Source organism: Panthera tigris, chromosome B3 (assembly GCF_018350195.1).
Source record: "Panthera tigris isolate Pti1 chromosome B3, P.tigris_Pti1_mat1.1, whole genome shotgun sequence".
NCBI classification, from domain to species: Eukaryota; Metazoa; Chordata; class Mammalia; order Carnivora; family Felidae; genus Panthera; species Panthera tigris.
The window spans coordinates 143,511,144-143,522,320 of NC_056665.1; the positions used below are offsets into that span (position 1 = coordinate 143,511,144).

At 59.8% G+C, this 11,177-nt stretch overlaps 1 protein-coding gene across 1 annotated transcript; it reads right to left on the reverse strand.

Annotated features, from left to right (window-relative positions):
- Positions 1-1,089: 1,089 nt before the first annotated feature.
- ANKRD9 (ankyrin repeat domain 9) lies at positions 1,090-6,932 on the reverse strand. The gene is made up of 3 exons (XM_042990613.1): positions 6,794-6,932; positions 5,712-5,783; positions 1,090-5,250 (listed from the first exon to the last, which is right to left on the reverse strand). Exon 3 carries the CDS (start codon positions 5,183-5,185, stop codon positions 4,223-4,225), a length of 963 nt encoding a protein of 320 aa, XP_042846547.1. The 5' UTR covers positions 5,186-5,250; positions 5,712-5,783; positions 6,794-6,932; the 3' UTR covers positions 1,090-4,222.
- Between the last annotated feature and the right edge of the window lie 4,245 nt (positions 6,933-11,177).

The following is an 11,177-nucleotide window of genomic DNA, read 5'->3' on the forward strand; positions in this document are numbered from 1 at the left end:
TGGTGTTGCAGATACACAGGGGGAGAGAGAGAGAGAAGGGAGAGGGAAATGATACAATGCGCAGGTATTCGCACCCTTCTAACCTTTGGTGGGTTTGTATCTTTTGAATTTCAAGCCATGTAAATGTATTATTTATTTCAAAATAAATAAAATTCACATTTTAAAAAGTGCCAACATTAACTCCTTATGCTGTCAACACTAGCTGAGTCAAATATCACCAAGTAAACACCAAAGGCTCCTGAGAAGTCGTTTACAAAGCATTTTACAATATAGGAAAGTGCTTAGACTACAGTAAGTTTAAAAATACTTAATTATTTGAGTGATCTGACGTCATGTATGTAAAAAATATGCATAGAAAATAATTTTAACATATTTATATACATGCATAGAAAAAACTGGAAGAAAATACACCCACATGCTCGTAGTGGTTGGTCGGCGGGCCGGTGGCAGGCAGCTGGCCCCTTTTTTTGGCAGCCAGACAATGGAGGGCGAGCAGGACAATGTTTCCGTGAGGAAACCCTGCCAGGCCCTGCCCTGGATTCCTCTGCAGTCCCAGTGCTCTGCCTCCAGTGTGAATTCTCTAAGCAGAAATTCTTTTTAAAAATCACTTAAGACAGAAATCTCGGTCTTCACCTCTGTCCTGATCAAGGTGGTGGTTACATGTGTAGACATCTGTCAGAACTCCTCAGACTATACATTTAAAGTCTGTGCGTCTCAGGGCACCTGGCCGGCTCGGCGGGAAGAGCATGAGACTCTTGATCTCGAGGTCGTGAGTTCAAGCCCCACGTTGGGCGTAGAGCCTACTTAAAAAAAAAAAAAAGGCCTCTTTTCATCTTTTAAGAAAAAATAAACTCTGTGCATCTATCGTCTGTCAGTCATGCTCCATTTAAAAATGTAGCAGGACAAGGGGATCCTGGGTGGCTGTCAGTTAAGCGTCCGACTTCAGCTCAGGTCATGATCTCACAGTTTGTGAGTTCGAGCCCCACGTCGGGCTCCTCGCTGACAGTGTGAGGCCTGCTTGGGATTCTCTCTCCCTGTCTCTCTCTCTAAATAAACTTAAAATGAGTGGGAAGCTCTTTCCTTTAAAAAAAAGAAAAGAAAAGGTAGCAAGACACAACCACAGTGGGGCCAGGGCGGGAACAGGTGCAAACACTGCATGTGGCCGTCCCTGACCACGAGGGTTTCCTTCCTTCCCGGCTCCCCGGGAAGCACCCCTGTTCTGAACAGGACTGGCGAGAATTCAGGAAACTCTTCCCGGTACAGTAGCTGACAGTTGGTGAGGCATGGAGAGGAAGGGACACCAGAGTAATCTGCATCGAGGTAATACCAGGATGGAGTCCGCATGTGGCACGGCCCTTGCGTGGAGTCATGTCCCCACAGCCAGAGGAGGGGCAGAGCAAGGCCCTCACTGCCTTCACAGCCGCCTCCCCCAGCCCACCCCGACGGCAGGGCGGTCCCACGATGTGCCTTTCCGGTTCGTGGCCCAGCCTCCTCTGTCCTCCCTGGCAGGCGTCTGGGGTAAAGATTCTGGCCCCTGAGCTCCACCAGATTGGGAGTCACTGGGCCGATGGGTGGGCACGGTCGGGGGCAGTACTGGCCACAGTCAAACCTCCTTAGACCGGAATGAGTGGGCCAAACGAACCAGTGTGCTTCACCCCAGAGAAAAGTGGGCCTTGTTCTGGGCAGAGCAGTTGCTTCAGAGAAGCCATCAAGGCAACCTGCCAAGACCGAGAGCAGAGTCCCCGTCTGCCAAGGGACACCTGGGCGGGGCCTGACGGACTCTGGCCCTCCCCAGCACTCGGTGCACATGGCCCCCACCGACCTGGCTGTCCTTGCTGGGGCTGGAGGGTCCCAGGGACTGATAAGCCCAACACTAGGGACTTCCTGCCCAGCCTCCTGCCCTCCCTCTGGCCAGCGGCGGCCACCAGATAGCCCCGAGTCTCTCCTTATCACCCTGCACCACCTCTCTGGGGCCTCTGCTCAGTGATGCCTGCCGTGCCCCGAGCCAGGCGTCCCCGGCGTCACAGGGGCAGCTGTGCCGGCAATCAGGCCCCACTGCTGCCACACGGCTGGGACGCTGGCTGACCTCGACTCCCTCAGCCTTCCCTGCGGCTCCAAGCAGTGTGAACTCCATTACCCTCCTGGACCCCGTCCCACCCACCCACGGTGAGGACACCAAGGGCTAATGCCCTGGGATACCCTCCTCCTGCCATCTCAGCCCTCCAGGGCATAAGGGGCCTCCGGTGGGCCCCAAAGTCACCCCGCAAGTGATAGAAGGTCCCCACAGCTGCCTCTCAGTCCCAAGAGCTGCCTGCTGGTCACCTTCAAAGCAAACCACTCCACGTGGGCCCCAGAACTTCCCCTGAACACGCGTGCTCAGGCTGGGCCCCCAGGCGGCAGGGCCCATGATGATCCCGCCACCCACTCGAGAACGAGCCCAGGTCGCGCCTCCTGCATGCCTGACAACGGGTTCTGTGGGGTGCCCCTTCCATGGCCTCCCGGGGAGTCCTGAGGCAAGGCAGCTCCCCCACCTCTGCCTCATCCCAGTCCTAGCCCAGGGACCTCAAAAGGGCAGCCGTAATATAGTGTGTAAGGCAAGAGGGGCCCAGGAGGACTCACCCCACAGAAGATGGAGCTGGGCCTGGGGAGACGGGGGAGAAGGCTGCAAACCGTTCCCTTTCAGGTGCCTAGGCCTTCTAAAAGCTGCTGGGGCATCCGGGCACCAAGAATCCCCCCAACGCCTCCACAGGCCCACCGCCCGGAAGCCACTGCGACCTGCTCCTCTGGGCCACCCTAGTCTCCACCTTCATGCACCCCCAAAGGCAATGCACTCTCCCCCACAATGGCATCCCTGGTGGGAGGACCTGGGACCACCTAGAGCCAGGGGTTCCTGATGCCCCCGGTTCTGAGCTGGGAGAGATATTAGTATCCACTGCCCCCAAGTGTCAACCTTCAGAGAAACTACTGAACTGACCCCCAGGACACATAGCAGGAAGGGAGGAGCCCTCACTCCCACCTGCCATCTAGGACCAGCCCCTGGGCTGTGCACCCCTCCCTTCTCCCCTCCTCCCCGCCATCCGGCAGACCTTTAGCCGTCTCCTCCTGGCAGGACATCGTGGCCCTCCAGCCCGAGCCACGCAGCTTGGATTTCATAGCCCAGCGGAACTCCCCGGGGCCGAACGGCCTGGCCATCCTCCCTGGCCTCGAGGCTCCTTAGGGCACGGACCAGGCTTGTCCATCAGTCCATTTGTCCTGAAGGATGGCGACACATCCGTTAACAATCTTCTTCAGAACCTTCCTACAGAAGCCAGCTCCATTAGCTGGGGCAAGAGCGCTTGCCCCACTGGGAGCCACAGCCACCCAGTCACCCTCTGGGGACTGGGCCAGGGGAACACCTGGGATCCCACACCAAGGGCCGGACCCAGGTCAGGCCCAGAGGAAGGCACATCTAACACCACCAGAAGACAGGGTGGAGGGAGGCGGGGAACAGGGGCCTGAGGCACCAGAGGCTTCCTGGCAGAGAAGAGGAAAGCAGGAGCGGGGGACTTGGTGCCTGCTACTCATCAGGGAAGACGGACAAGCCCAGGCCTGGATACACCAGTTCTGGAGGGAGGTGTCACAAGGATATCCAAGGAGGGGACGCGGGAGAAGCAGGAGCACAGTCTGGATCACGCCTCCCCCCACGCCAGCACAGCAAGCCTTCCCGTCCTCCTCTGCCCCACACAGGAGTTCACAAGGCCCTATATGCCAACTGCACAGAGGAACTCTTTCCCAGAACCTCACAGGCCCTGCTCTCTTGGCCTCTAGGCCCTCGCACATGCTGTCCCCAGCTCAGGCACGTCGGTCCACACCCAAAGCCCCTGCCCAATTCTAGCTCAGCTGTCACTCCCTCTGGGACACCTGGTCCTGGAGGCTCTACATCAACATGGAAAGCTTCACGGGCTGGACAGTGAGCACAGGGTAGGGCCTGGCTCTAGGAGTCGCGTGACTCCTGTACCCTTGCAAAAAGGGAGGGAGGCGGGGAGCTGAGCTCAGCCGGACCCCAGAAACCCGCAGCCGGGGGCCCACCTGACCATCAAGGCCCAGCCTGCAGCGCGTGCAACATACGAAGCAGAGGTTCTCCTATACAGAGATCAATATATGTAAAGTGCTGGGTACAACGCTCTGAAAAATAGTATTTCCAAAAATCCAACGACCGGCCCCCCCGCCTCCCCGCCGAGGTCTAGCCCTTGCCCGTGAGGTCCAGCGGCTGCAGGAAAGGCGGCAGCGGCAGCTCGTCTAGGGCCTCGGGGAAGCGTCCAGGCGAGATGGCGGTGACCAGCACCTGCATGGCGCGCACGAAGAGCGAGGGCGGCGCCAGGCCCGCCAGCCACTGGAACTTGTCCTCGCCCAGCAGCCGCTGCCAGCGCGGCCGGTCGCCCAGCAGCTCCCGGCGGGCAGGGCCGGCGGCGCCCGCGGGCGTGTACAGCGCCAGCAGGTCAAGCAGCAGCAGGCGGCGCTGGCGCGGCTCCCCGGGCGCAGAGGCGGGCGCCCCGGCGGCGGCAGCGGCGGCATTGGGGGCCCCGGCGTCGCGGCCCAGCTGGCGCAGCAGCAGCTCAAGAGGCGTGAGGCCGCCGCCGTCGCGCAGGCCGGGTGACGCGCCGTGGCCAAGCAGCAGGAAGAGGCACTCGGGGCGCGCCAGCTCGCAGGCCGCGTGCAGCGCCGTGCCACCACCCTCCACGCGGCTGCAGCCGCGCCGGTCGAGCACGCGCGCGCGCTCCTCGGGCGGGAAGTCGCGCACGGTGCGCAGGATGCGGCGCAGGATGCCCACGCGGTTGTAGCGCACGGCCAGCGCCACGTGCGGCCCGGGCGCCGCGCAGCAGCGGAAGCCGGCGCTGGGTGGCGCGAGCGCGCGCCGCGGGAACGTGGCCAGCAGGTAGTGCGCGTACGCCTGGTGGTCGTGCACGAGCGCGTAGAGCAGCGCCTCGGAGGGCGAGTAAGCGGCGGCGCGGCCGCGCTCGTCCCAGTGGAAGGCCTCGCTGGCGCGCATGTCCTCGAGCAGCCACACCGGCAGCAGGTCGCGGACGGCCTGGTAGAAGGCGAACGACGACTTGCGACACTGCTTCTGCGCCCGTGAGCGCGCCGCGCCTGCGCCCTCCGGCCCGCCGTCCGCGCCGCCCCCGGGCCGCCGCGCGTCCCACGGCATGCTGGTGGCGGACGCCTGCCTCCTGGCCTCACGGCATGGGCCCGGCGGCAGCTGACCACCTGCACCTGCGGGGAGGGGATCGCGGTGAGGCTCCAAAGCTCGAGGTTGCCTGCTGCTTAGGAGGGGCCCTTCTCTGCTAGGTCCCGACCCACCTCCCACATCCTTGATCTAGCTGCCTCTGCTCTCCCTCCCTTCAAGTGTCTTGTTCTCCGGCACCTCTGCTAGAGATGCCCTTCCATTCCCCCTCCCCTCAGAGCCCCACCCGCCATCAAGGCCACGCCGAAAACCCGCCTCCCCACCTCTTTCAGCCCAGAGACCTGCTGACCTGGCTGACTAGGCCCACCAGGTGCATCCAACCCCAAACAGAAAAGACCAGGTTGGGGGGCAGGAAAGTTGGAGCCCACCTCTCCAGCTGAGCCAAGCTCCACCTAACCATGACCCTATCCTCTGACCCCTGACCACAGGTGGGAGCCCCTAGGGCCTCCCCCCATCCCAGACAGGGACAGGGTTCTAGACCCAGACCTACCTGGTTCCTGCACTCTGATCACAGGACGTTGAGCATATATCACTCTCTTTCTCTGAGCCTCAACTTCCTCATCTGTAAAAAAGGGGGTGGGAGAAATGGAAGTTGTGAGCCCCAGCTGGGTGAGGTGGGGTGGAGCCTTCCACCCAAACATGATGTTTACTGGATATCATCAACCCTAGCTGCTGGGAGGAGGCCGCAATGAAATCAACCTAGAAACGGGTGTGCACAACGCTTTACAGCAAATCCCCTCCAGGTCTGCAACTTCTCTTGATCTTCCCAACTACTAGATGAAGCAGGTACTGTCATCCCATTTTCCAGCAAGAGACAAGCTTGTCCAAGGTCAGTCAGCAAGTCATGGTACAGCCAAGCCTAGAACCAAGATTTCCTGACTCCCATTTTGGGCTCATTCCAGAAATGGGGGGAGAGGGGAGCCCCCAACCCACAGGGAGCCCAGCTTGAGCCCTGCCTGACCTTGCTCGCTGAGCCCCCGGCCCCAAACTGAGCCCTGGTCTCTGACCCCTGACCCTGGTCCAAGCTCCCCACTGCTTTCTCTCAAGGGTAAGCTGTTGGTCACAAGGGGCCTGGGTCAGCGCACAGGCCGCGTCCACACACACTGGGTAACTAAGTTACAGAGACGAACACTCTGGGGAGTGGGCTACAGCCGCAGTGCTCTTTGGGGGGCACCATGCCCGAAACACCCCCCGCCCAAGCCTGGGACTCTGCGTCCCAGGTGTATGTACCCCTGTGTGGATACCCGTGGGGCGCCAGGCGGGTTACGTAAAGTTGGGCCGCCCCACGTCACTGGGCAGCGAGTCACAGCCGCGGCTCCGTGAATGGGGGGGTTGGGCCACCGAAGGCAGGGCTGTACGCCCGGGGCCGCCCGCCAGCTCCTCCCCGTCCCCTCCCGGCGGCCGCGGGTCGCGGGGGTCGAGGCCAGGGTGTTTGCCGACCGGTGGCCAGAGCAGCGAGGGCTGCACCTGCGTGTGCATATGCCCAGGGGACACGAGGGGGCGGCGGCCAGGGGAGAGCACCCGGGGCTGGGGCCGCGCGCCGAGCGGGCCGGGGGTAGGCGGGGGACTCACCGTGGGGGACAGCAGGGCCTTGGGCCTGACGTCCCAGTCCCCGTCCCGCTGAGGGCCGAAGCGCGCGCTGTTACCCCGCGGGTAGGCGCGCAGGCAAAGGTCCCAAGACGGGCGGGCGAGAGGAAGCCGCCGCCGCCCGCGCCCGCCGCAGCCGCGGTCTGAGCCGCCGCGGCCGGATCGCTGGGCGGCGGCGCCGGCGGCGGGCGGGCGGCGGGCGGCGCAGTGCGGTCGGAGCCCGGTAGGACCGCGGGACCGTCCTCCGCAGCCATTGGCCCGCACTGCCGGCCCCCGCCGCCGCCCATTGGTCGCCACGCTGCACCATTGTTACGTCACCAGCCGGTGGGCGGGGCGCCCGGCCAGACCCGCGGAAAAGTTGGGAGAAACTTGCGGGCGCGCGGGGGGGCGGGGCTGGCACAAGCCGATGCGGGGCGGGGCTCCCGGAAACCCGAGCTGCGGGCGAGGAAAGGCCCCCCGGCGGCCCGGGAACGGGAGGATGATTGGGCCGATTTGCGGGGTGGGTCCCGGCGCGCGCGTAGGCGCTCCGGCTCCCTGGAGTGTGACTTCCCTCGTCACCCCAGAAGTCCGATTCCACCTCCCCAGTAACCCTCTGTGACCTTGAGGGAGACCTCCGGAGCTGTTTCCCATCAGTCCATGGAGGGGTCAAAGGGCAGGAGCTCTGACTCCTCCTAAGGGACCCAACTGTGTTCTGCCAGGCCAGTGTCGGGGCATCGGAGCTCCTGCTGTAGGCTGACGTTCCCAGGGGACGGTCCAATGGATGCAGGCAGATATTAATGAGCGCGGACTGTGTGCCAATCTCAGTGCTAAACATACTTGATTTCACTTCATTTTCACAATCGGTAGCGGTGGAAACTATGACCCCCCCCCCCCATTCACAGGCCAGGAAATTGAGGCTCGCAGGGAGGTGGCCTCCCAAGTGAGGAGCAGCCAGAAGGGAAACCAGGTGCTTCGCCTACTTTTCTTCAGACATGGTGGTGGATTGGGCCCCAGCTGCCCCACGAAGGGTCCAAGGTTTGGGGTGCCCCACATGCGGGCACCCAAGGTCATGCTGAGACCCCACCAGATGCCCCCACCTGACGCACTGCCCCACCTAGGGGGGGTGTGATCTCATAGGCCCGCAGTGAAGCTCTTGGGGTCCAGGGCGACCACCAGATTTAGAGAAAGTAGGTCATTGACCCGGGAATGTGGGATCCACCTGCCTCGCCTAGGCTTTCCCCTGCTCCTCTCTCTAGGCCCTCAGTTTCCCTGCATTTTCTCCCAGCTTTCCCATTCTGGACGTCTCTGAGTATGATGGGGGGAGGGGCAAAGTGAATGGAGATCCTGGGGTTGACTGTTTGCCCTCTGGAGCCCCCAGACCCTGGGAGTGAGAGCTTCCTAGGGAAGTGGTGCCGGAGGTGAACTACCTGTGGCTCAGAGCTCGGGCCCCTTGCTTCCTCGTCCTCATCCTTTTTCAGGGCTGGAGTTGAGACCTCCTGCCATCTCCAGGACTACCAGTGGAGTGAGGTTGTAAGGGCATCGGCCGCAGGTGCCAGGGTGTGCAGCTGGCCTCAGGGCAAGTCTCTCTCCACCCCTGGCTGCCCTCCTTGCCTTTCCCTTCAATTTGTCTTCTTCACTGGGGTTCCTAAAGGCCTCTTTCTAAAAAGTCATGTCTGATCCCATATCTTCACCACTTAGAAGCTTCCCGTGCACATGATTAGCCAGAAAGACCAGGTGGGCAGAGGAAAGGCATTCCCCGCTGAGGAACATTGGAGCAAAGGTCTGGGAATGGCTGAAGAAGTTTGGAGATGTCAGTCAGGAGGGGCCAAGCTACGTATGTCCTTGAATGCTGGGGCAGGTAGCTTGGGTTTGTCCTGAGGATTTGGAAGTGATGGCAGAAAGGGTTTGGAGGTCAGTTGGTTAGGGAATTATTTCAGGCATATGAAAATAATCATAATGAATGCCTGGGAACCACGGTCCAGTTTAAGAAATAACAGGTGGGTAACTCTGAAGGCCTGTGTGCCCATCCTGCCCACCCCCTGCCAGCCCTGGGTCTTTCCCACGGTGGCAGCTGACATTGTAACACTGTCCGTCATGGCACCAATCAGCCCTCGCTGCCAGCGCCTTGCTCTCTCCTCCCAAGGTTACTTTCAGACTCACCCTCTGGGGTACATGCTGCTCTGGGTCGCCGAGGCATCTTCTGCTGGTGGGAGCTGTCCCCCGTGCCTGGCACACGTGTGGTCTCGCAGAGCTTCTGGCTGTGAACATCCTGCCTATGTCTACTTGGGGACCGTGCTGGGGCCTGGACGCAGGGACAGGGCGTGCCCCTCCACGTCAGCCTTTTAATGCCAGGTGCTCGGCTGCCCCATAAGGCTGCTTCAGGAACAGTTCGAACAGGGTGCAGAGGGGCAGCTTCCCTCAGGAAGGGAGGATGGACTTGGAGGGGGTGGAGGGCGGCTGGGGCAGAGGGGAGTGGATGGAAGATGAAGAGACGGAGGCCTGGGGTGGAGAGGGGCTACCCTGCCCAGTCCTGGATGCCCTCAGCAGGGAGTGGGAGTGCTCACCAGCACAGCTGTCTTGGTATGGGGTTTGACTTTTAACACTGTAGTGTTTCCTCTGGAACCCAACCCAAGCCCCACTCCCCTCTGTCCTGGAAGAACTTGTCCCACAGGACAGGCATCTGGGTGTGCCCAGGTAGTGAGGAGAGCCATTCAGGGTGTGTGTTACAGGTAGAGGGAGGAAGGTAGGGAGTGCTCCCTGGGGGAGGAGGTTGGTGCCAAACATGCTGGCTGTTGTTTTTTTTTTTTTTTTTTTAATGTTTATTGATTTCCGAGAGAGAGACAGAGTACGAGCAGGGGAAGGGCAGAAAGAGGGAGACACAGAATCCGAAGCAGGCTCCAGGCTGTCAGCACAGAGCCCGACGTGGGGCTCAAACTCACAGACCGCAAGATCACGACCTGAGCCGAAGCCAGCCGCTTCACCCACTGAGCCACACAGGTACCCGTAAGCACGCTGGCTTCTAATCAGCTATTCACCAACTGTGGGACCATAGGCTGAATAACTCCACCTGTCTGAGCTCCAGTTTCTTATCTGTGAAATGAGTCAGGTGGATTTTCAGATCTCAAAAGGAAGCTGTTCCAAGGGGCAGGATTGGGCAAGGGCCAGGACCTTGAGAAAGCAGAGGGAAGTATGGGAAGTGGCCAGGACCAGGAAAGAAGATAGGGAGATCCTACCCCCTGCCGCCACCACACCTGGGTCCTCTCCTGACTTCAACTAGCTGTGCTGGGCCAAAGCCCACCTAGTCTCCAGGGGCCTGTTCCATGGGTGCTTGCTCCTCCCCCTCCGGCTTCTCCCCTTGGACAGCTGGGCTTGTCCCCACCTGCCCTGGCGTTCAAGGTCGCCCACAGAGCTCTCCACCCCATCCAGCCAGTCTTTCAAGGCTCAACATGAGATGCCAGTACAGACCAAAGACAGGATAAAACTAAGCGAAGACGAGTGATACCATGGGAACCAAAGAGTCCAACATACATGGCAAAGGAGTGACATTCAGAATGTGTAAAGATCTCCTGCAACCCAGTGAGAAAGGTTAACCCAGGAGGAAAATGGGCAAGCAGTATGAATAGGCAATTCACACGCTGGCCAACAAACACATGAAGATACTCAGTTCTGTAAGAACTCAGCAAAGGTACAACCTCTTGTATCGCCTACTGGCCAAAACTGAAGTGGCCAGTAACAGCCTATATTGTCAGGGTGAAGAATCAGGTCTTCACTCTCATGCAGAGGTGGGGAGGGCACTCCAAAGGCACTTGGGTCCGGCAATCTTTTGGTTAGCTATCTTATCCCAGATAAGTACTTGCACACACGCCAACAAGTTCCACTACTGTGGGTTTTGTTCACTTGCTTACTTCTTTAAAGCCTTATGAAAGTATTTAGCCTTAATTTTATATCTTATGTCTATTTCAGAGGCAAATCTTGGGAGAGAATACAGGTGACTACCAAGTAACAAGAAGGTAGCATGCCTGCTGCATTTTTGACAATGAAAACCTGGAAAACACCTAAGTGTCCAAAAGGGAATGGCTAAAATAATCATGATGTACCCTTCCTTCCCAGCTCTGGTTTCTGCCACACAGCAGCTGGTCCCTGCTCTTCTGCCGGGCTTGTGGAAAGGATTGTGTGAGCCTGGGGCCTAGGGACCAACTCCCTCACATGCTCCAGACTTCACTCTTCCCCTCTCCATCCCCAGGGAGACAGTTTCTATGGCATCCCTGGGTCTTTGTAGGATCTCTGGATCTGGCCATGCTGGATTTTGAGTTTTCACATTAAATGAGCTGGTAAATTCTCTCTTTGGCACAGGCCAGTTGGAGGCAGGGCCCAGCACTTAAGAAAGTCC

What these genes read in the sequence shown, in the direction of transcription:
- ANKRD9 (XM_042990613.1), bottom strand. Translation starts at nt 5,185, where the DNA reads ATGCCGTGGGACGCGCGGCGGCCCGGGGGCGGCGCGGACGGCGGGCCG.